Source organism: Trachemys scripta, chromosome 4 (assembly GCF_013100865.1).
Source record: "Trachemys scripta elegans isolate TJP31775 chromosome 4, CAS_Tse_1.0, whole genome shotgun sequence".
Taxonomy (NCBI): domain Eukaryota; kingdom Metazoa; phylum Chordata; order Testudines; family Emydidae; genus Trachemys; species Trachemys scripta.
In genome coordinates, this window is record NC_048301.1 from 102,091,831 (window position 1) to 102,118,238 (window position 26,408).

The 26,408-nt window shown below is 39.6% G+C and overlaps 1 protein-coding gene across 4 annotated transcripts in view; it reads right to left on the reverse strand.

The window, feature by feature from the left end:
• The window catches only part of PIK3C2A (phosphatidylinositol-4-phosphate 3-kinase catalytic subunit type 2 alpha), an 88,555-nt gene that overhangs the window by 57,349 nt on the left and 4,798 nt on the right, over window positions 1–26,408 (reverse strand). For 3 of the 4 annotated variants that reach the window (XM_034770169.1, XM_034770171.1, XM_034770172.1), the window contains exons 2-3: window positions 14,590–15,765; window positions 2,260–2,360 (exon numbers count right to left, since the gene is read on the reverse strand). In XM_034770169.1, the coding sequence (XP_034626060.1) occupies window positions 2,260–2,360; window positions 14,590–15,699 (1,211 nt within the window). In that variant the 5' untranslated portion in view covers window positions 15,700–15,765. Of the gene's footprint in view, window positions 1–2,259; window positions 2,361–14,589; window positions 15,766–20,610; window positions 20,648–26,408 lie in introns of those variants that run through there. The other variant, XM_034770170.1, reaches the window with a different exon arrangement.

Sequence of the window (26,408 nt, forward strand, 5' to 3'; positions counted from 1 at the left end):
AGAAAATCCAACAGTTTTGGAATATAAATCCTCAAAGGACTCTAAAACGTTTAGTCTTTGGGCACTGCTGATGAATACTGTTCAAATCCTATTATTTCAAACACTGAAATTTAAATAAAGAAGCAATGAAAAGGAGATAAGCTAAGGGCAAAAAATTTTGAGGACGAAGGGAGCTCATTTTGTTTTTAAGTCTTGTAAACCAAATTGCTAAGGAGAGCCAGGTATATGTAATGTTTTCCCCATTTGTTAGAAAAACTGTTCTCAGAAGTAAACTTTTTATTGTCAGTAAAAAGCAGCCACCAAAAATGCTATTAAGAATTAGTCATAATATTTAAAGTAATTTTAACTTTTTGCCGACATTACAGCAATGTTACATGAAATTAGGAACACAGGAATTATACTGGTCTATAATGGTCTATCTAGCGAAGTATCCTACCTGTGTAACTAAGTATCCTGACAGTGACTAACAACAAATGCTTCAGAGAAAAATGGAAATCCCTTATATGGCAGCCTATAGAAGAGCTATTAGTGGTTTAAGTCTTGAAGCGGATATATTTAATTGTAACTCATTTTAAAACATTCTTATTTCTATCCAATACTCAAAAAATTTGCCTCAGGATCTTGTAACAGTGAGTTCCACAGTTTAATTATGAGTTGTGTAAATAAAATTGATGAAAGTTACCCAATGAAATAAAGTTATACCCCCACCCTTTTTGTATTTGGAGATGGAGTAAATGATAGCAACCAACTGACAACCTCTATCTCATTCATTACTTTTTGTACTTTTTAAGTCTTCTTAATTTCCTTTAAACTAAATATTCCTAATTTTAGTGCATTTAAATATACGGAAAAATCTTACATTATTGTTAAAATAGCACCCAGAATGTGCTAGGTGCTTTCCAAATTCAAAAGAAAGCAGTCCTTGTTCTGAAGAGTAATATTTCATGCCTTTAGTCATTTTTGTCATCTTTCTCTTGACCTTTTCTAAGTCTACTTTGTCACTTTTGAGATGGAGTGACCAGGGCGAACAAAGTATTCAAAGCAATACTAGTTGGCTAATTGGATGCATCTTTCACAGACACATACACATCCCTACAAAGAATACAATATATTCAGGATCTTGTGTATAGTTTTAAAGCAAACAGACTCTGAGATCATGCAGTATCCAGTTCACAAAAACAAAGTAGAACAGAGATTGCTATTGAAGTACAGATACAAAATTGTAAGGATCTTAAGACAAATCAAATATTCAGGGTTCCACTTCTTAAATGATTCAAAAACACATAGGACTTGCCCTACCCTATCTGCAAATCATGTAGTTGGTCAGAGAGGAAAAGTTGAGGGGGCAGCAGAAAAGCAAGTCGGGGGGGGGGAGGGGAGGAGAGAGAAAAGAAAGTCTCCCTTACTACCTCCTCTTTGTCTCTCTTCCTCCTCCCAGGTCTTTACATTCTCCTTGCTTTATGCTGCTCAAGGGGAGCAGCATCTCCCTTCTCCCAGCTACCTCTTTCTCCAATACCAGTAATAAGCAGAGACTCTAATAGACAACTCACTCTCCCTGGTGAGAGACTAGATTAGAGAACAAGTTGAAGTTTGATCATTGCAGTCAGCCTGGATTTCAGGTCTCTTGCCCAGGGAGGGCAAAGGCTGAGGACATCTTTCCTCAAGAAGTTTATGCCTGTCTGAAGGAGGTGGCAGCAGCTTGTGTGTCTGGAGTTGGGGCCAGGGGACAATGGCAATGACTGAATCCATTTCAAATGTAGAGATAGGGCTTGTTGTGGGGGGAGAGAAGGGAGGAACTGACTGGGAAGAGGTAAGAATGAAGAACTTTGAGGAGAGATTGAAAAACCATGTGAAACCGAGGGACAGAAAAGGAAGAGAAAAGGAAAAGCAAAACCTGTACTCTAGAAAAATGTGTGTAGGGGAACAGGAAGAGGCAGGATGTGATATCAGTAGATAGTCATATCAGTAGATCAAAAAGAAAAAAAGCATGCAAAAGACATTTACTGCTTAACAGAAAACAATGCCAAAATGTTAAGATACACGCCAACGAAAGAAAGGACAAGGGGTTGGACAGAACAGACTGAAGTGAGGAGAAAGACATACTGAAGTTCGCCTAATGCAGCAAAGAGTGCATGGCTAGTCCTGTGAACATTACTGGAAGTTTGTGATATTTGAACTTTGATATTTATTTCAACTTCAGGACAGCAAACACCACCATTTAATTATCTGAGAATTAATTTGCAATCAGTAACTTCTTACTTGGTAACTGCTTGACAAAAAGCTGCCAGCTCTTGATTCCGCCCTTCAATATCTTGGAGAAGTGCATTTTCTGTTGTCAGGCTAGTGGTCCCATTGTCTTGCTACAGTTAAAGGATAAAACAAAACTTTAAACTGGTTGAAAACATACTCCCATAAACCTTCAGATCACTAGTCAAACCTCAGAGCAATGCTGTGTCCCAACTAGATTTCAGCTACATGAAATGTGAATTTACAGATATTAGCATACATATGTAATAAAAAAAATGAATATTTCAGTTATGATTGAATTGGTTTTATATTAAAGTTATCAGAATTGATTCTTTGCAACATTAGCGAATTGGAAAGGGAACACTCACGGAAGCATAGAATCTGGCTTAGATGGCTATTTATAGTCAAGATATGTGACAGCTAACTCTCCAATATGGCACTAAGTTCCCAAGTAAATGTAGCAGATACTGCACGCACACAATGATTGTCAGTCTTGTACTCTTATCCCATTTTATTAAAGGAATGCCAAGAGAGGATATTAGGTCTATTCTCTATTTTATGCCCTGGTACAACTTCCACCTGGTCAGTCAGAGAGCAGAATGAATTGAATAATGGCACCCCTCACAAATCAGTAACTTTCAGCATTCTGTATGAGCTCTATTGCAATCCTTGAATCCACGGTAGTGTTCTACCTGTGACCCCTGAGACTCCACACTGCAGTCTTTGAGGGCAACTGTGTTCAGAGGATTCGGATTTATTTCCAGCAATTTTTAAATGGAAGTGTTTGAATCAGCCCCATTACTAAGAAGAAAGCACCACTGCAGCCCAGATGCAAGCCAGCAACACCCTGAGCAACTGCTGTCTCTTCCCAGTTCAATAGTTCTCACACTGGGACACACACTACATCAGAGGTGGGCAAACTACGGCCCGCAGGACCCTCCTGCCCAGCCCCTGAGCTCCTGGCCCAGGAGCCCCTCCCCCACAGCCTCAGTTTGCTCTGCTGCTGGCGCAATGCTCTGGGCAGCGAGCTCCTGGGGCAGTGCAGCTGCAAAGCCCGGCCTGACCCGGTGCTCTGTGCTGCGCAGTGCATGGCTGGCTCCAGCTGGGCAGCACAGCTGCAGCGCCACCAGCCACCGGTGCTCCAAGAAGCGCTCTAGCCACTCCCTCTTTCTTGCCTGAGATAGCCTTGATGCAGAAGAGTATGTTAACACTACAGTTACTAGGACTTCCTGAAGGGGAATTTTGGGGTGACATAAGTTTCCCCTCACACTGGTTAAATAGTGTAAATGGAACAGAAAAAAGGCAAGAAATCTGCTCCCCAAATACTAATTTAGGCCCCTTGACCTTTTTGAAACCTGTTCAGCCTTCAGGCTAAGGAGGGTGGCACCACTGCTCCAGCCTGAGAGGAGGTGTTCTTGACTATAACTGTCTATAGGTTATTGACACCAGTTCTGATCAAGCAATAGAAATATTGGAAGATCTGGTATAAACAGGTCACTGGGAATTTAAGCATTGTGCTAGCTAGTAAGACCAACTCTTGACCAGACACTCTCTCAAAAGTAGATAGGTAAGACTATTTATGGGGATACAGAAGAATCTGTTTGCCCTTCCCAACTCCTCTCCCAATCCTCCAGGCAACAGAAAGGGAAGAAATTGACTCTCTGTAGTTACTTCTGAAGAAGCTGAAACATTACTGTTCAATTCTCAATGGGAATGTTTAATCATATATAGTTCCAATTTTATGACTTCTACTTTAACCTTCTAAGGTCTAAAATACAAGTACCTTTTTATGGTAATAGATTGAATAAAATACAAGTGAGTTTATTTCAGAAATCAGTGCAACGTTTTCATGTAATAACCTGCACAAACATTCTGACAGCTGCTGTTAGTGAACTCTATGTCCAAAAATCTCAAGTTTATCTCTTGGCAAAAATGTACATTTGTTATACCAAATAAAGCTATTTAAATACAAAGCTATCATATGTATAATTATTATATTGAAGTTACACACTTTATTGGGATTTTAGCTTTAGAGCCTTCTGCCACCGTAGCATTTTTGAACCAGTTATTTTAATCATGCATTTGCTTCCAATTTAAAATCAGTTTTGTCACATAGCCATGCCATAGCAGAAAAATGTTATCCTTAGTGCAAAAAACACACTATGAAGAGATTCATAATTGCCATTTGCTCTTCATTCAATTGTGCATGTTACTTACCACACAAACAGACTGGCCCAGTTTAACCAACTTTGATCTGCTGGGTTATTGTTATCAGTGTATTTATGCATTACCTGTAAGCATCTATGCTTCTGTGGATGCAATATGCTGTTTATTATACAGTAAGGAATTTTTGTTCACATTATTGAGTGTGTGTAAAGCCAACCTTTGATATTTCAAAACTGAAACATCCAGAAGTGCCATGGCACCAAAGACAAGATAGACTTCTAAACAAGTGTTAAGTTACATTGTAGTAAAAACTGCAAGATACCATCTCTGCTGGCTTTATTATAATGGCGAAAGCAGCTTTTCGGATATCGAGTGTGGTAGCCTGCAACTACACCAATTTTCTATCAGAGTTTTCAGCAAGATAGGAGATTTGAGTCTCTGAAGGAAGCACTGGTAATTTGAATTTGTTGTTTCACTTGCAATTACTGGTCCTACTTCTTTAGTGTCTCATATCAAGGCATTCAAACATTTTTCCTTTCAGGTAGTGCATCTTCTAAATCCAATGTGGAGGGTAACAAGACTACTACTCTACTTTTTAGGATCCTTTCTGGTTTGAGTTACAGGGAGAAGACTCTGGATGACTAGCTATGTTAAAGGGCATTGTAGGTGTCATTAAACCAGATCTCAGGGAAGAAAAAAGTTCAAATGACTCATCTGAAATCGGACCATAAAGAATGATGGTTAACTGCAATCAGCAATTCAGACTTCAAAACTTTCTTCCTTATTTGTTGGTAGTCTGGGGGAGTGTAAAGGCAGAGGTATTGCTCTCAATCTAGCATTGGCCTGCTAAACCCAGGGTTGAGAGTTCAATCCTTGAGGGGGCCATTTAGGGAACTGGGGATTGGTCCTGCTTTGAGCAGGGGTTTGAACTAGATGACCTCTTGAGGTCCCTTCCAACCCTAATATTCTAAGATTCTATATATCAATAATTCCCATGCCATGTTGTTTTCAGCCACTCTCCCCAACCAAACAATAAGATGTGCAAGGGTGGGAAGATTATTTGTGTCTGAGATCCCTTGAAGGGAGTTCCAATTCTCCAAATTCAAAGGACTAAACACAAAGACTAGTTGGAAGTTTCACCTAACAAGGTACTGTGGTCTTGTGTACTTTAGACCAGGATTTCTCAATCTGTTGGTCAGAACCCCAAATTGGGTCACCAGAATGGCTCGCCTCCCTGATCCAGGCACTGCAACTAGGGATGTAAATATTGTTTTAAAAAGTTAACCAGTTAAATGATTAAAATATCGTTTAACCGAGGCCGCCCCAGCATAGCTGGGGTCCCTCTGGCTGGCACGAGGCCATCAGGGCTGGGGCTGCTCTGGCTGGCATGCACAGGGTTACCAGTTAAGGTCGGTTAACGGTAAGCCTAATGCTTACCAGTTAACCTTTTACATCCCTAACTGCAACCTCTGGGGTCCCAGCACCACTCAGGTTTGGCCCAGCCACCATGACGACAGGTGTCTGGGTAGGCCAAATTTAAGTGAGTGGCACTCAAGCTCCAAGAGCCAAGTCACAACTCCACTCTCACAAATTTGGTCCTGTCAGGGGACCAGGGCCAAACCTGAGTGGCACTGCAATCCTGGAGGTTGCAATGCCCAGAGCCGACAGCCAAGTGCAGCCAGCCTCAACACAGGAGCTACCACTGTGGGGTGAGTACTGGGCAGGATCCAACCAAAACTACCCCAGGGCCTCCACCTCCACACTATTTACTCGGTCATGACAGGCCATAAACATTTACAGTGAGAACCACTGCCTTAGATAATGCCTCTCTTTCTATAGAGAAGGCAGGTGAAAACACATGAAGAGCCCAAGCTAGCAGCCCCCCATTTAAATTTGTGGACACAGTGCACACAATGGAAGGCCACTCAATTCAGGAACTCACATACACTCAGGTTCAGACAGAGCACATTTGCTTTTTCCCAGGACATTCTGCAAGTCTCATCTTTTTCAAGGCTTTTTAGAAAGAATGGATGCCTTTTGAAAGACTTGTGTAATGCATTGGATTGGTGGCCAGGGAAGGGTTACTCATAGTCACACTAGGGCAACTCGTAACTTGTGTCTTTTTAAAATGTGTTTCAAGCTTTGGAAAGGTAAATCTAAAGAAATACTTGAAAAAAAAACCTACACTGAACTTCAGATGTGTTATACTGTCACTAAATTACCTCTTGGGATGTTTTGATTAGTGACATTTTACCTTTAATACTTCTTTGCAAGATATTTAAATTCCAATTCCAATTAATATTAGCAGAAAATTGCTAAATCACCTCAAAATATGAAGCCATTGCATAGCATGCATAGTTCTCTTGTACACTAGTTAAGCAAACAAAGGAGAGGAACTAGAAGCAATAACTTGACCTTTTCTCTGCTAGATCTCTGGTTTGACAAACTTACCAACAGGTGGCTGTTTAAAGACATACAAAGTACATAGGAATGTGCTTGACAGTCACAATTCAATACAAAGTGGATGTGTGTCTACAGCTCTCACACATATATATCACTTGAGTGCTAACTTCAGATTAGCAAATTAAAATGGCCCTTAGAGATGGCTCCCACATGCAAGGTCTCTTAAACTGCCTCAATCCTGACATTTTGCTATCGGAGCTAAACTGGTGCTGGAAGTAATGATTAATGCTTCTCAGTGAAATTTACAAACATTAATGCAGTCATCTTTTCACAAAAGAGAGGAAGTGTGCACATGATGCCAGTCTTTCAACTATTTTACTATATGTCTTGTCTGCTAGCTTCCAATTACTTACATCGATTATGGCCTAAGCCGTTTTTAAACTGGTAGGACTGGAGCGAGGCAGATCTGTACAGAAAGCAGGTCAGAATATACATGCATTCACGTAACTAACTTAAAATAAATCTTTACACTGCCTTTATCCTGCTGCAGGTCTATGCTAGGACAGTTTAAGAGCTGCTCTAATTTACGCTGACTACTAACAACCCTAGAGGACTGAAATGCAGCCAAGAGTGGCAAAGGGATATCCTGGCACCATCCTCTTTCCTTCAACCACACCCTATTTTTCCTGTTAGCATGGAAGACAAGTGGTAAAGTCATCTCTACACAACCAGAGGAACCTCTGGCACTGGGCAAACATCTCTGGGCTAATTATATCAGTCTGGGGTTCAGTTTATGTGGCAGAGGATGAGGTCCTCATTGTATATAGTACTGCTCAGTTGAAAATATAAGTTATGTAATTCACATTGCATCCTCAAGTTTTAAAATGCTATGAAAAACCTTGTAATACATGTAGAAACAGTAGTGCCAGTACTTCAGCAAGTCAACTTCATATTTATTCATATTCAAATATTGCATCTTGAGTTAAATAACTAGTTTCCAATTAACCTAGTCAATTGGTAACAGCTGCTCATTAAATCCTGACCAAATGAGCGTATGAATTCATAAAGCACTAAAATGAACTACGTAACATACATACAGACTAGAAACATGGTGATCCAAATTTGCCTGGTCTAGACCAAAAAGTTTAGTTTTCAAAATTGCATGTCATAGGGTTGTCTACACGATGCAACAATCTGGACTAGAGAGGTGTAATTTTCTAGATGTGTTGTGCACTAACTGACCCACCTGAAGTGGCATTATGTTAATATGCACTAAGGAACTTTTAGTTCATGATAGCTGTGTCTACATAAGCCAGTTATTTGTTAAGCACACTAGTGTGCTGTCCACTCACACCCCTCTAACTCATGTTGCTGTGGCATGTAAACAAGCCTATAGTAGTTTTGTTTTTTATACAGTTTTATAAACAGTTTATTTTGTAATCGGAGTCTGGAAACATTGCAAACAGTTTAGTTTGCCTCGTATCTTAAAAAGGGACCACAAATCACTTCTGCCAAATTTGTTTTAACCAGCTATAGTTACTAGTGACAACGTTAAATTTAGCTGGAAGGTTACAAACTAAACTGAACAAAAATAGGCAGTTTACTTTGGGCATTTAATAGCATTATAGTCAGTTTCACTGTTTGGGATTTTACTAATCCCTATTCCTATGTAAAATTTAAGGAAATTGGATAAAGACTGTAAAAATCACAAAAACTGGAATGTGGACTAGGTTGCAGGTGTAATACTTGCAACTACTTTTAACTTTTTTAAAATGGACTAGACTTCAAGGTAATGATATCTTTAAGTAACTCAAATTTGTCAGCAATCCAGTACAGCTTCTTAGAAGTTAGGTGATCAAGTCAGCAACACACAATACCAAATCACGCACAAGGAAACAGGAAGTTAACATACAAAGCGGAAGGCAAACCCATGATAAAAGGTTCAATTAATATCACGTAAACTGCAAATCAGGAAAAACATTTGAATTTAAGTCAAGGATATCACAGCATAGCTTTAGAAGTAAAAGTGTTTCATCACACTTAATCCACCAAGAGGAGGAACTGTTCTATGAAAAACACTACCCAGTAAGCTATAACCAGAATCAAAAAGAGTAATCTTACATTTAGAAAACACCTTTCAATTCAAGCTGTACTGTAGTCTACGCAGGGATCACAATAATGAAATACAATAATGTGATACAACATTGCCACTTCGGTAACATCACACAACTGTTTAAGACAGCTAACAAACAATACCTTACCCCACTGGAACTTCAGGGGGCTGTTTAGGGAGGCAGAATGTAGTCACTCAAGTTGAAGTTTGACTAGGGTTAATAATCCATTCCTATGGACAAATGTTATGGGATTGCTGATAACCACCAGTAAACAAGACATTCATTTTACGGATCATACAAAATATGGCAGCTCCTCCAGCACAACATTACAGAACCAATACTCAATCAAGGTATTAGGAATGACTGAAGGAAAACTGTCAATAAAATGAGTAACGAACTTCCTGTAACGCGACAGGTTTTCTTAGGAGGTTTTACATCAAAATATTGATCCAATTTACAAGTATAATTGATTTATCGCAGGCCATAATAGTGTGGCTGAAGGCCATGATGAACCTGATGTTTCTGGGGAAAGACATCTGATATGTTGTCATTGTTAAAGGGTTGGCTACAGAAGTTAAAAACAAGGAAACTATGTTTGCCTCTCTAAACACAGACTACAGGAAGAATGAGTTCACAGATCTCAAAGGTTAAAATTACACACAAGACAAAGTTATATTGACATTCTACTCCTCAAGCAGCAGCTTTTCAAACCTCTAGTCTCTTACAAAATAGAGGGAACCATGGTGGGAAAAAGCCTTCCAAAATAGGACAACCAGCCCAAAACAGCAGGAAACACTCACTGAGATGCCAGGAACATTACCAATAGAAAATTAAGGAAGACAAACATTTATTCTCTTGCTTTGTCAATATTTCTTTTTCTAGAAAGAGCATGGTTAGAGGAAAGTCTTGGAGAAGATTTTAGGGAGCAAATTTAGAACTATATTTGCTTTATAACAAGTATTTTAGAGATCCAGCAGAAGATCCATACTTTTGTTCTGTTTGGATGTTGTGTGGATAGTGTATGATGAAATTCAAATGACTGCTTTGAGAATTGTACTTTGGTATTGCAACTAAATCCTCTAAATCCCTTTTCTGTGGACACAATTTCCACAATAATGACTTTCCAGAGTGTAAGGGGGAATTATAGCAGAAAAAAATTCCTGCTGAAGTCTTTAGAGATTTTATTGCCTCTTTTGACAAGTATGAGGAATTCCATAGCTAAAGGCTATTTTCTGGAGAGATGGCAGCTCAGGAAAGCAAATGTGGCCACTTTAAAAAGGTATAATTGCCAAACTGAATCAGTCCCTTGGTCCATCAAGTCATGTACCCTGTTTGACAGTGACCAACACTGATTGTTTCAATGGAAAGCACAAGAAACCCCACAGTAGGCAGATGGGAGATAATCTGCCTGCCACAAAGGTCTCATCATAATCCCTAATAAAATAGTTAAGGCTTGAAGCATGAGGTTTTATCTCACTTCCAATATTTTTATTTGAAGAACAACTCTGGTCGTTCTCGACCCTATAAACATTTAATTCCTTCTAGATCTTGAAAAAAGAACAGGAGTACTTGTGGCACCTTAGAGACTAACAAATTTATTAGAGCATAAGCTTTCGTGGACTACAGCCCACTTCTTCGGATGCATATAGAATGGAACATATATTGAGGAGATATATATACACACATACAGAGAGCATAAACAGGTGGGAGTTGTCTTACCAACTCTGAGAGGCCAATTAAGTAAGAAAAAAAACTTTTGAAGTGATAATCTTGGTAAGATCTTGGTCTCAGCATCCTGTGACAATGTTTTTCCCTCATTTCATAACTAGACTGTGGAACTCATTTCAGTTTTGAATTTGTCACCTGTTTATGTTATGATGGGACAAGGACAACAAAAGCTTCCAATCTAGGTTCTCTACCCCATTCATTATTTTGTATACCTGCATCATGTCCTCTCTCAAGATAAACAACCTCAGCCTTTTCAATCTCTTTATATGAAAGTCATGTACCTTCCTAATCATTCTCATTGATCTTCTCTGGACTCTAATTCTGTAATATCCTCTCAGATGGCGACACCACTGATTTTTATAATGCCATTGTATGACCAGTTTTTGATTTAGTGCACTTTCACAGAGACACTTGAAAGTCTAAATCACCAAGCTAATATGTTTTTCCTGGAGATAAACTAAATAAAGCAGATACACTTGGCAAACGTGTCACCAGTTGCTGGAAGAAGTGTATATCTTCATGAATTATTATGAATCAATGTAGTAATATTTTAAATGATTGCCTCGCCTCAGCATTCATGACACATTGTGCCAAGAGTCACTGATTAAAGTTCTAGCAATACTGGAAAATAGTAAATGGCTTATGAACTGATTTCTTAATTTTTTCACATTAAAGTAATTTTAATAGCACTCAGCAAGGATTTAAAACTATTCACATGGCTACATATTCCTAGCAGTTTAAAACAAGAAATCCTATACATCTTTAAGATGTCTGCTAATTATATAGCTTGTTATCCAAGGAACGTAGTTTCAGCAAAGGTAACATTTCTGTGGTAACTAGGGCTGTCGATTAATTGCAGTTAACTCATGCGATTAACACAAAAAAATTAATCCCAGTTTTAATCGCACTGTTAAACAATAGAATACCAATTGAAATTTATTAAGTATTTTGGATGTTTTTCCCTACATTTTCAAATATATTGATTTATATTACAACACAGAATTCAAAGTGTACAGTGCTCACTTTATATTTTTATTACAAATATTTGCACTGTAAAATACAAGTACCACAGTGCAATCTCTTTATCGTGAAAGCGCCACTTACATAACTGCACCCAAAAAAAAACAAAATATAAAACTTTAGAGCCTACAAGTCCACTCAGTCCTACTTCTTGTGCAGCCTATCGTTGACAAACAAATTTACATTTATGGGAGATAATGCTGCCTGCTTCTTATTTACAACGTGACGTGAAAGTGAGAACAGACTTTCGCATGGCACTTTTGTAACCAGCTTTGCAAGGTATTTATGTGCCAGATATGCTAAACATTAGTATGCCCCTTCATGCTTCAGCCACCATTCCAGAGGACATGCTTCCATTCTGATGATGCATTAATTAAATTTGTGACTGAACTCCTTGGGAGAGAACTGTATGTCTCCTGCTCTGTGTTTTATGTGCGTTCTCCATATATATCATGTTATATCAGTCTCGAATAATGACCCAGCATGTTTTTCATTTTAAGAACACTTTCACTGCAGATTTGAAAAAACACAAAGGTACCAATGTGAGACTTCTAAAAATAGCTGCAGCACTCAACCCAAGATTTAAGAATCTGAAGTGCCTTCCAAAATCTGAGGGACATGGTGTAGAGCATGCTTTCAGAAGTCTTGAAAGAACAACACACTGATGCAAAAACTACAGAACATGAACCACCAAAAAAAAAAAAAAAAAAAAAAAAATCAACCTTCTGCTGGTGAAATCTGACTCGGATGATAAAATAAAATAAAATAAAAAATAAAATAAAATGATGATGAAAATAAACACACACTGGTCTGCACTGCTTTGGATGGTTATTGAGCAGAACCCACCATCAGCATGGACGCATGTCCCCTGGAATGGTGGTTCAAGCATGAAGGGACATCTGAATCTTTAGCACATCTGGCATGTAAATATCTTGCAACGCTGGCTACAACAGTGCCATGCAAACCCCTGTTCTCACTTTCAGGTTACATTGTAACTAAGAAGCAGGCAGCATTATCTCCTGCAAATGTAAACAAACTTATTTCTCAACGATTGGCTGCACAAGAAGTTGGACTGAGTGGACTTGTAGGCTCTAAAGTTTTACATTGTTTTGTTTTTGAATGCAGTTATTTTTTGTACATAATTTGACATTTGTAAGTTCGACTTTTTTGATAAAGAGATGCACTAAAGTACTTTTATTAACTGAAATGAAAAATACTATTTTTACAGTGCAAATATTTATTATAAAAATAAGTATAAAGTGAGCACTGTACAGTTTGTATTCTGTGTTGCAACTGAAATCAAGATATTGGAAAATGTAGAAAACATCCCAAAATATTTATATAAATGGTATTCTATTATTGTTTAACATCACACGATTAATCTTTTCAATCGCGTGATTAATTTTGTTAATTGCTTGACATCCCTAGTGGTAATTGATTTAAGCTATCCACTAAATCCTCCAACCAGAAGAAAAAAAAGGAGGGGAAGATGACTAGACTTGACACACTGATATATCAAAGTAAAAGAACTTTCGGGTGTGTGGGGGGGAAAAAACCCACAAAACTTGTGTCTACTTTATACATCATAAAAACACCCAATATTTTCTCTTGGCAGGTAGATCAACTTTAAGAGGCATGTTAAAGTTATTTGTTTTTAATCATTCACTTGATTGTGCAATATGGACTGCAGCCCTGATTTTTAAAGTATGGAATGTAAATTTTTCACTGACATAACTGCCTGGGCAGGCAGCCTATTGCCTTCTTATGATACTGTCAGAAGTTTTGATCACCTGTAGCTCTAATTTCAAAGGGAGTTGTGCATGCTCAGCAACTCTGAAAGTCAGGCCAATGGCATACATTAGCAGTTAAGTTGCTCTGGATCATTTAAATCTTCAACATGTTTAGGTGAGAACAAAGGATGGAATCCCATCTCTCCTCTGCACTCTATTCCACGGGTTCATTGCACCACGACCCCTTTCTGACAACAAAAATTATTACATGACCCCCAAATTGGTCCATAATGATCAGATGTTCTAATTCAGCTGCTTCTGAGGGTAGGTCCACACAATCACTTAAGTTGATCTAACTTATGTTGCTCAGGGTTGTGAGAGTAGAGCATCAGCATAGATAGTCTTCACCAGATGCGCTATAGCAGTGAACAGCGCTGATGTAGCGCTTCTAGTGTAGACATGCCCTCAGGAGTGATTTAGAAGAGATTAGAATCCACTGGTGACACGCATGCTCAAAGTTGAACTTGTTAACTAGAATTTAAAAACAAGACAACAAAACTGCAGCTACTCATTACAGCTATTGGATATTTTCATTCTGAACATGAATGTGGGGAACTTTATATGGTTATCTGCATATAATTTTCGCGGAGGTGTCTGAGTTCCAGGAGCAAGGGCAACAGTTTGAGTATGCTTATTGTTTAATTATAGAGTTAAAAGTTGAAATTTATGTACTAGGTGACCCTCAGGTTAAATTAATCTTCATAAAATTTATGTAATATTAAAAAAAATCCAATCACTACAACAGGAGTTACCATACAGAGAAACTGTTTTTTAAAAAACACCCAGAATCACTCTTCCTTTCACTGAAGGGGTCACAGAATAGCAAATGCATTTCACAACTTCTTCAGTGAACCACAAACACTTCTTAGGAGGCAACTACTTAAAATTGATTAGATTCAGTTAGGATCACTATAAAAGAACAGTATTGACTATTCCAAAATTCATCAAAATTACACACAACAGTCTAATGAGTGCTGGCTTATTTGAAGATTTATCCCTGCCAATGGGAGTCTTTTTAAAAAGATTCCATTTATGGTTTATATTAAGGACAACATAGATGAAAATTTTAATCCAAGTATCTTGAAAGATATCGTAACCAGTATTAGAAAGATTTATTATACCTGTGGTGTTTGGCCCTGTAACTTTGCAAGCTGAGTTGTTCGAATGTTTAAAGACTGGCTTCTTGTAACTGTTGCCCCAGCAGTGGATTTCCCATTCACTTTTCTTTCAAGATGACACGTTACTAGCAATTTTTCTTCTAGTAGCACAGCATCCCATGGATCTTCTGCAACTGTACTTGAAGTCACCTTTGCATCATCCTCTGCATTACACAAGATCTCCACATTATCCACTTTTGGTTTACTTAGAGGATCCAAGTCCAGCCAATCAAATTTACTAATATCACTGGAGTTTTCTGAGGTTGGTAGTTTAGGTACTATAGACTTAAAATCAGTCATCTCTAAGTCAGTGCTGGATTTCCCATTTTTCAAGAATTCGGAGGTGCTGGCTATTTTGTCAAATACTTTTGCCATTTCTGGCGTGAGTGTTGGAGGATACATGGGCAGGCTTCCTCGTGGATGGAAAGGTGTAGTAGTTGTCAATGGGTATGAAATGTATTGAGACCGCCCGGGAAGACTAAGATAAACAGGTTCTGTAGATTGATAGGTGGACATGCTTAGGTGGAACCCATTCTGAAATACACCAGCTTGTTTATTGTAAGAAGCTGATGGGTAAATAGGAGGTAAAGTGCAAGTCACAGGCCCAGGTAGCCGAGGTGTCCACTGTCCTCTTTGACCAGTAGGCCCAATATAAAATGGTGAAGAAAATGATGGGCTCAGAACAGGAGTTGCTGGTAATGCAGGTACTTTACTAGATTCAAAACTTTCATCTAGAAGCAGTTTCTCTAATTCAGCATGGGTCATTTTATCTATATCAACAGTGCTTAATTTATCTTCCACCCTCTTTTTGGCAGCAGCCTCTGGAAACACCATGAGATCATGGTCCTGTTTATTATGAGTTTGTGCTTTTTGTCTGGTGCTGCTTAAAGACTCAGAAGTTTGCTTATTACCAGTTACCACTCTTTCCTTTTGCATCTTAGCTAGTGCCTCAGCTTCCATCTGCAATGCCTCTTCTTTGTCCACATCTTTTGTCCTTGCAGTTCCCAATGAAGGAGATGAACGCTGTCCATTGCTACTGGATATCTGAGCCATAACGTGAAAGCAGATGTCCATTTAAGAGATCAATCCCTTCTTCCTAACAATCTTTGGCCCTTGACTTTGAAAATAGATTCAGTAGACCTGAACAGAAAAAAAAAAAAAAATTAGAAAGACATGCACAGGCATAATTTGTACACTAAGTACATAAAGAACTGTTTAAGCTGTAAAATGTAAATTTAAAGCTTTACGTTTAATCCATTTCAGAATATCATATTTTCTAGCCAGTTACAAACCTTTCCTACTATTCTGACTGGATTTATGTAGTTAAACTAGGTACAAATTTTATAAACACACACAGTTCAGAGCTTAATTTTGTTGGGCTCTTTGCTGATAACATAATAAATTATTGCAATGTCATGCAAAGAGCAGTTATGTTTTGACTGGAGGTGAATGCTGGTCCAGTAGTTAGGGCTGTAGCCTAGAACTTAGCAGACCTGGTTTCAAGTCAGGAAATCTGTGAGACTTTGTACAATTCACATACCTTCTTTGTGCCTCAGTTTGCCACCTGTAAGATGGGGAAGTTCCCTCCCTCACAAATGTATTGAGGGACCCTGAGTACCAAAGACAGGTAGTGCTCCCGATGCACACTCCAAAAAGGACCTGCTCCAGTTTACCACCAGTAAGTTTAACAAGGCAATAAGGACATGTCAGACTGATTATTAGGGCCCTACCAAATTCACTGCCATGAAAAACAGGTCATGGACTGTGAAGTCTGGTCTCCCCACTCATGAAATCCGGTCTTTTGTGTGCTTTTACCCTAGTATGCAGATTTCACAGGAGAAGACCAGTGTTTCTCAAATTGAGGGTCCTGACCCAAAAGGGAGTTGTGGGTGGGAGAGGCGGGGGGTCCCCGCAAGGTTATTTTAGAGAGGGGGTGCTGTGGTATTGCCACCCTTACTTCTGCGCTGCCTTCAGAGCTGGGTGGCCGGAGAGTGGTGGCTTTTGGCTGGGCGCCCATCTCTGAAGGTGGTGACCTGCCAGCAGCAGCGCAGAAGTAAGGGTGGCAATACGATACCATGGCATCTTTACTTCTGTGCGGCTGCTGGCGGCGGCTATGCCTTCATAGCTGGGCTCCTGGTCAGCAGCTGCCGCTCTCCAGCCACCCAGCTCTGAAGGTAGCACCACCAACAGCAGCAGCACAGAAATAAGGGTGGCAGTACTGCAACCCCCCCCCCCACAATAACCTTGTGACCCCCCCAACTCCTTTTTGGGTTAAGACCCCTACAATTACAATACCATGAGATTTCAGATTTAAATATCTGAAATCATGAAATTACAATTTTTAAAATCCCATGACTGTGAGACTGACCAAATGGGACCATGAATTCGGTAGGGCCCTATTGATGATCACAGAGTACCACACTTAAGATGCATCACTATTAGCAATACTAAACTCACGATGAAGGATTTCATGGCCTTTGGAGGAGTTTCATCATACTTTGTCATCATAATTAAATTAAGCATTTAAAAAAATGCTTTGTCACATACAAGCCACATATCTAGGTACATTCATACTTAATTCCCATAAGAGCAATATAAAATAAGTGGGTATTATTCCTCATTACACAAATGAAGGCAGAGAGGCTAAATGACTGCCCAAGGCCAGAGAGCAAATCAGTGGCAAGGCTGGTGTTTGTTTCACAATCCCATGGTTCAAACCATTAGACAGTTCTTCCCAGTACTAACTAATAAATTGGAACACATTTTAAAAAGCATCACTATTGTACAATAGACTGCCACAAGGACTCCGGTCTTGAGTCTGAATTTTCAGTGTTTACCATACTATACCTATTTCCACTTTCCTCTATAGCTGTTAAACATGGGCAACTTGCTGCGGAGCCAGAAAACTTTCACCAACAGCAGCTGAGCTATTATACATATTAAATGGCAAGATAAAAATCACGAATAATGAGTTTCTGCAAAGAGGTTATACAAACACCAGTGAAGCTATGCTTATTAAAGCATAGCGTTACTGGGCTGGATATGCCCTCTACATGGAGAGCATTAGGCACCTAAATAAACTGTACAACAATATGCAAAGGGAAACAAAAATTGGACTTGTATGTGGTTTTGGTTCTTTATGATGTACAAAGTTTACATGAATTTTTCTTTTGCTCTTTTAAAAAATTCTGTTTTTAAAATTAGAAGTTGGTTTTCTACACAGGATGAATCTAGACGACAACTGGTGAAATAAAATTGTAAGCCAGAAGAGTGAAAGCTGAGCCTTCTTGAGGTAACTGAGGAAAGGACAGGAAGAGATTTTTAATGCAGCTGTTTACAGCTCTGCTTTAGGCTTTTATTACACCTATTTATCCTCAATGACAAATATTCTGGAAAGAGGAAATCAAAGGTTCTACACCCTCATTCTTCAGTTAAGGGTTGAGAATACGCATCATCTGTGGCTCCCAAGCCAGCCCTGCAGCAAGACCAGAACTGACATTCCTGACATGAAGATAAAATAAGGCTTCTTTTTGTTGAACTTTTCAGGCCTTCTTTATTCATTATAAAGCAGTAAAAGATCAATTTTTATAAATACCTTTGCAGGTCACCTCAAAAGGCACAGAAAGAAATCAACATGTCCTAAAAGAACACCTGTTGTGACAGAAGTTGACATATGGAAAGCTACAGCAGCAAACAAATTAGTTTTTGTGAAGTACATCCAGTACCAAAAGCTTATTATAAATAATTGCTGTAGAGCCTGCAATGTATGGGGCACTGTACATAAAGGCAGTCACTGCTTTTAAGAATTTACAGTTGATTTAGTTTTGAATTGAGATTAACAATAAGAGTGCCTCACAAGCAAGTATTGCAGACAGCTAGCAAACACTACGACATTTCGATTACTGATCTATGAAAAGTCTGTAAATCAATAAATGGTTTCATAGATCTACAAATCAACTGCTCTTCATAAATGATTAATCCTCTTCCATTCACAATTACTTCTGTGGAGGAAGAGAGAGTGGTACAGAGCAGAAATCCATATGGAAAAAAGGAGAGTGACTTTCCTGACCTCCAGCTAAGAATCCACTATTATGTTCTAGAGGGGAAAAAGTCCTTGAAACTAATTTTCATTCCCCATTCCCAAAACCAAAAAATTCTTATATGAAGGATTCCCTCTTATGCCTATAACTAATCGCCTTAGTTTCAGGTCCCTGTTAAACTTATAAAAGCAAATTCATATCCTTTTATTTAAAAACTTAAGTCAAACTCACAACACACATGCAAACCATATTTGAAAGTTTAATCCAAGCAACAAGGCATTCCAAAGCACAATACATTGTGTCAAAGTCTATTTTAAGTAAATGTTTTATGTTTGTGCTAGGGTAAAGACTACCCAAATTCTGTGGTTAGACGTCAAACTGCTAAGGGTAGGTGGAGGAAATAATTAAGCAGGGTTGGGAAGCAAAGGCCTTTGGTTTTTTTCTTTGTAACAAACTTTATAATAAGTCCTTCACAATAAAGCCTTTAGGAAGGACTTTGCACTAAATAATATTTTGATTGCTAAACCAGCTGATCCACTCCACCAGCTTATGATACTTTATAAAGATGCACGCTACCAAAAAAAAAAAAAAAAAAAAAAAAAAAAAAAAAAAGGGTGGATCAGTTCCCCCATTGCTTTGAACCTTACGTAGCTCCGTATGCCAGTGCAAAGTGAGTGTAAAATGGACACAAAATGCTTCCAACAGTCGTGTTTCACACTCACTGTACACAGATATGCAAGGTGCAGGGCAATAGATAAATCAGGCTCAGCATGTTAAACCTGCAATAGAATTGAGAGCCTAGATTTAAAAAATTTGTATTTAGCTGCCTCCAAGCCTTATAGCTACAGATTAGTCTGTTCCATTTCCTTCTTGATTTCAACCTAAATTTCTCACTGAACTGATTTGCCCTCAACACCCATCACTATACTAGTGCAGGAATATGGTTCCTGTGTGTTCCTTCCATTACATGCATACACAAAGAATATATTTAAGGCATAATTCAAGGGGCACAACATCCCTATACACCTCTACCCCGATATAACGCAGTCCCCGGGGAGCCAAAAAAAAATCTCACCGTGTTATAGGTGAGACTGTGTTATATTGGGGTAGAGAGAGAGAGGAACCACTTCCCGCCCCAGCTCACCTCCGCTCTGCCTCCTCCCAGAGCGTGCCACTCCGCTTCTCCCCGCCTCCCTCCCTTCCACACGTGCCGTGCCAATCAGCTGTCGGCCCCGGCAAGCCGGAAGGGGGGGGGGGGGGGGAGGAGAAGAGAGGTGGAGCTGTGGCAGCATGCTCAGGGGAGGAGGCGGAGATGAGCTGGAGCGGGGATCGGTTCCTCTGAGCCCCCCCCCCTCATTACTTGCTGCAGCCCTCCCCCCAACTCACCTCCGCTCCGCCTCCTCCCATGAGCACGCCGCAGCTCCGCTTCTCCCCCCTCCCTCCCAGGCTTGCTGCGCCAATCAGCTGTTTGGCACGGCAAGCCTGGGACGGAGAAGTGGAGCTGAGTGGTGTCTCATAGGAGGAAGTGGTGCTGGTGGTGGAGGTGAGCTGGGGCGGGGAGTAGTTCCTCTGCGTCCCCCGCCCTTACTGTGGCCCCCCTCCCCCAGCTCACCTCTGCCTCCGCCTCCTCCCATGGAGGAGGAGCGGAGGTGAGCTGGGGTGGGGGAGCCCTGGGGAGGGCCACAGCAAGTAACGGGGTGTATGTGTGTGCGCACGGAGGAACCGCTTGCAGTAATACAAATTCTGATATAACGAGGTAGAGCAGCCCCGTCCCTGGAGTGCTGCTTTACTGCATTATATCTGAATTTGCGTTATATTGGACCACATTATATCGGGGTAGAGGTGTACAAACTTTCTTGTAGGGCTGTCTATCACAGTTAATGCCTGCAATTAACTGAAAACAAAATTCATGTGCTAATTTTTTTAAGCAGCATTAATCACATACCTCTGGGCAGGAATGGCATCATTGGCTGCACAGTGTCCGGTCAAGCCAATAACCCAACCCACCTCTAGAGGACAGGAAGAGAAGAGGAAATGAGAAGAAGAAGAGGCTCCCATCCCAGCTCCAATGGAGAGGTAGGGATCTTGACCCCACCATGCCCCCCCCAAGCTCCAGGGACCGACACCCCTCCCACACAGTGTCCCATTACTCCTGGCCAGTCCCCTCGCTCTGGGGACTGACACCCACCCCCTCGCCATGTGCCATTGCCCCTGGCTGATTCCTCACTCCAGGGACTGACATCCCCACACCATGCTTCAGTGACCCCAGGCTGGGCTCTCATTCCAGGGGATACCCATAGAGAACAGGGGTCTGGCAAGCTCAGCCTCTCTTCCCCTGCTGCATGTGGAGTCCCTCGGGTAATAATCTACCCTCCCTTGCAAACTAGGGCTTGCTCAGCTGAAGGGAGCCCACCTAGCTCAGTAAAAGGAAGCAATCCTGGTACCAGAAACCACCCTTTCCCTAAGCAGCAGCAAGACACCTCCTGGATCCTCCTCATGCACAAGTCATTGCTTGCTTCCCCCCACCCCACCCTCAAGCACTGAATGCAGATTTCTAAGATGAAACTCTCTGCAGACAGGAGGTGAATCCAGAAACAACTGGAGCAGCATCAAGAATTCACCCTTTTTCTGCACAACTCTCACCCTCCCATCTCCAGAATATTGACTTGCTGAGATAAAAAAAATCTTAGCCCTTCAATAAGGCAAGATTCCTCTAAAGGAGGAACAAGAATTTGGACTGAGTGGAATTGTAGGCTCTAAAATTTTACATTGTTTTATTTTTGAGTGCAATAATATAAAAAAAATAATTCTACATTTGTAAGTTCAACTTTCATGATAAAGAGATTGCACTACAGTAATTGTATGAGGTGAACTGAAATACTATTGCTTTTGTTTATATTTTTACAGTGCAAATATTTGTAATCAAAATTATTATAAACTGAGCACTGTACACCAGTGATCCCCAACTTTTTTCGTCTGGCGTGCGCCAAAAAAAGGCGAGTGCTGCCGGTGGAGCACCCCTGCTGTACACTTTGTATTCTGTATTGTAACTGAAATTAATGTATTTGAAAATGTAGAAAAAACTTCTCAAAATATTTAAATTAATATTGTATTATTTAACAGTGCGACTAATCACAATCTTTCTCGTCGTTTGACAGCCCTACTTTCTTACTAATATTTTCTTTTAAATTTACTTTCCCCTTCATACTGTTTATTTTTACATTTCGCTCAGCTTGAACATAGACTTGCCATCAGGTTCTGCTGTTTTGTTTGGGTTGACAACAGTTTATGGAAATGCTGAAAAATAGAACACTAAATTGAAAATTTGAAAGAGTTCCCTATTTATATTAGGTTTTATAAAGCCTTTTTTCCCCTCCTCCCCCAAAGTCTAGTCTTTGGCTTAAATCTAGTTTATGCTAATGGATGTTTACATGTTAATGGAATTCTTCAGTTGTGAAGACTAAAGAAGTGTTGTACACACTTCTTTGTAAATTTATCCTATCACCAGTTTGCATAAACATACCTATGTTTTTTTTAGTACCAGACAGATGTTTTGCATCTTTCCCAGCACACTTTAAAAAAATATGGTCCCAAATGAGAGTTGTTATGGCTGTCACAGCTTCTCAGAAGGTCACCAGTTTTCCTACTCCCCCAAGAACATTTCAGATAAGTCATAAGGGGCATAGCAACAATGTTAGAAAAATCATTGAAGCATATAGGAATCTGTGGTGAATTAAACTCGTTTTTATTCTACACACCTCTGCAATCAAGGCATTTTCTATGAAAGCAAATAGAGTACTGTACTCCATTGATGCAAGGTAGCGGCATGCCTGTTGTGCCCACTGCTTTGAAATGGTGCACACTTATGTATTCACAATTCTCTTGGTAGCAGAACATTGCAATACAGTTTTCTGAAAAGGTTTCTCTCAAAATATTTACTCGTCACCTACTGAAGGACTGAACCTACTTGCCACAGACTGCTAATCCTGTAGTTACTTCTCACACCAGTTGCTGAGGAGGCAGCGTGCAGTGCCTGGTTCCCTCAATCTTTTATACCAGCAGCTGGCTAGTTAAATAGATGTGCAGAGATGAGGGATAGAGCTTCACAGCCATCATTTCCTTTCCTCACAAGGACTAGAAGGGAGAAACTTCGGTCTCTCCCTTCTTCACCACCAGAGATTCATGGGGCTATGAGAATGGATGTGTCCACTATTTTATCTTTCTCCAGCCTGCTGTACTTTTTGATCATCCTCTGAATAAACTCCAGGCACTACTGCTTGACAAAGCTCTGAGTAATAGTGTGAAATTGGTATGATTTGTAACAGTTTCACTCTTGCCCGGAGGCTCCTTAATAGCAGCAGGAAAACTGCTTTGAGTTCAAGTATTATTCTGCTGTTGCTTGGGAAAGCGAACGAGATTCAGCATACTCACTGGCACTATTCAGAACCCTTTGGTCAGCAGCAACTGTCAAGAATTAGAGTAACAGCCGTGTTAGTCTGTATCCGCAAAAAGAAGAACAGGAGTACTTGTGGCACCTTAGAGACTAACAAATTTATTAGAGCATAAGCTTTCGTGGACTACAGATGCATATGCATCCGAAGAAGTGGGCTGTAGTCCACGAAAGCTTATGCTCTAATAAATTTGTTAGTCTCTAAGGTGCCACAAATACTCCTGTTCTTCTTTTTGTCAAGAATTACATGATTTTCACTTTGGTGCTGCTTGGAAAAATTAAGAGCAGCAGAAGCAATGCAATATCTTTCTGATTCATCAAAACTGCATCAGTTTACACAGGCTATTTTCAAACATTAAAGGGATTTAAATAAGTAAAGCTTAAGTTTTGAACAAATTGATGACTCAGGCACTCATACTTTTCCTAGAAAAAGTATCCGATTCTCCATGGGCAAGTGGATATCTTTAGGCCCTGGTTTGATATCAACACTCAATATCTTGTCTCTCAAGTACGGTGCAGTGCTACACATCTGTGGCAATATACCCATGATTACCAACATATAAAAGAGCCCATCCTTAGAAAAAGTTGTCTATTAATGACTTTACAAGTTCAGAAGATCTTCTATCATGAATCACTTTCATACAATGAAGTAGTCAACAGTTGCATACTTCCACCGACAGAAAAACCCCAATTACATCTGATAGCCAAGAAAGGCTAGGATAGAAGTATATTAATGGAAGTCAGAGTTCCTTTCTAGTTTTATTTTTGCCAGGCAGACATTCTGTCATTGCGCACACACTTAGTTTGATCACAGCATTCAAGGCTTGTCTTTAGACAGGGTATTCAGAAAGCCAAACCAAATGTCTAAACCTGTTCTCCGATTCTCCATCATTGGCTATAACTGGACTGCAGTTTTCTAGTAAGGGGGGGGGGGGGGAAATCAGATGCACTTGGTGGGACTGCAATAGCTTTAACAGGACTTTATTTCATGTATGCCAACATTTTAATGTTGAATTCATATGATTAATATATCACAGCTAATGCTCCTTCAATTTGAGTTAATACAAAACAGACTGTCTAACTTGGTTTTGAATGTGGACTGCACAACATCTGCCAAAAATTCTCTTATATACCAGAGTGAAAAATGCCTAAAATTGTAACTTATCAAATTCGGAAGGCAATTAAGAGTACCTAGTTAAACTTCCACAAGATTTGCAAACAGAAGGGTGAGTGATCAGAGTAGAACTCTTTTCTCAGGCTCTAGGATTCACAGCAGCATTGCATTTAAATTCAAATCTCAGGGGCAAGAAAAATGAGAGATGCCTGCATTGTTACTGATCTTGTGTTAAAAATTCATGAAAGGTGTTTGACACAGCTGGAATTCATTAGAAGCTCTAGGCCTAGCTAACAGCTAGGTGTAACTGTGCTTTCAGTCAAGTCTTCCAAACACTGGAAATAACCCCAAAAGACTCAAAATTGTTGCTCTTATCTCAACTACTGCGATATACTGAAGCCAATACCATTAGAATGTAGATCTAAAGCAAGGTGCTTCACCTATTTGCCTTCAAGAGCACAATTCTCCATCCAAATACTTAAATGGCATTTGTCAAATACCTATGTTTTTTTTAATTGATTGCAAGATTTTATTTTCAAATAAAATATTGCAAGTTTCCCTTTTCCACTTCGCTGATTTTCCCCTGCATTTGAAGTTGAACTAGGACACCTGTGTACTTTGTCTATGCATTAGCATCAATTATGTCAACATAAGTCTGGGCTGTATCTGTTGTACATATTATCTCCAACACCTTTGAAGGATACAACCAATAGACAATGATGCAGTTCTAGTTACAAACAGATCTAACAAGCAAGTTTGATTAAAGTTACAAGGCAAATACCTTAACTGGTTTCTTTGATTCCTTGCTCCACTTCCGGGAGAAGTTTTATCAGTCACCCCGCTGCCTAGTTCTAACTCTATGGTCACCCCCATTTCCAAGCTTCCAAAAGAGAGAAAACAAACCATTCCCACCCCAAAAAAACAGCAGGGAAAAAGAGGCAGCAGGGTCACCTGAGGGCAACTCCAGTGTTAAAATGCATAAAGCTGATGGGATCAGCATTAATTCCCACAGGAATACAGACACACCATGGAGTGGGAACAGATCACAGCATGAGTGGCTGAGCCTGTACCCACCCACAAAATCTAATCCAGGTATAGCACCCAGAAAGGGACTTCTGTGGAGCCAGAGACAGGATGCCATAAAATGGACCCTCTATGTTAAGACAGCAGGTTTTCTGCTCCTGTCCACTCAGAGGATCATTGAGTCCCACATCACTATCAACGGGGAAGGAGCAAAGAAGTACCTAATTGTTTGTTTTGTTTCTTCTATAGATTCCAAAGACAGCATGTGGAAGCAGAATTTCACACTGAACAACATCCAAAAAATAAATTGCTCTTTTTTCTCCAATTGACAGAACTGAATTAATCTGTCTTTAGCAATGAGAGTGAATAAACTTATTTACAGCAAGTGTACTGCTATTTGATTAGATTTACTAAGCCATATATCTGCCAACTATTATGCAACCTGTTTTCATGGCTCTGAACTAATTGAGTATTTCCCCCAAGCAATACTTTAACAAAAAACATTCATCAGACGTTGACATTTATCTGTTTACTCAATACTGATCTCCAAATAGATCATTTTATAAATCTATTAGAAAAGTAATATTTTAAAAGCTGTATCAATATTAAGGTTGTGAGGAAACTGCAAGATGAAATGTTAAACTTATCTGCTACAGATAAGGCTAGCCAGCAGGAACATGATATTCCCTAAGTTACAATATATTATGTTTGCCTACCAAAACAGGAAAATTGTAACAGTGTACAACATTCTAACAGCAATGTCACTATTGAGAAGATTAGGAATGAATTTATAATTTTAGGTGGAAAATCCAAATAAGGAATAATTAATTCCAGAGTACTTTCATTTTTCCAGAATTTTAAACTTCTAACAAACTGAAAACTTCTCAGATCCAGATTAAAAAAAATTAATTGGGAATTACAAGGATGTCTTTTCTATAGAGAAATCTTATTACCCCAAGCAGATGTAATCACCAGCTGCTCACACTACATTTAACATTCTTGATCTACTTAAGCAGAGTTGGACAGCAATTTCCTGTCCCAAAATATGAGGTATTGATCACAATTTCATTTAACCTGTTATTTATAATCATTCATTTCAGTAAGGTACACAACGGTACACTCAAATGCAGTGTACATTATTTATCAGTCATTTTCT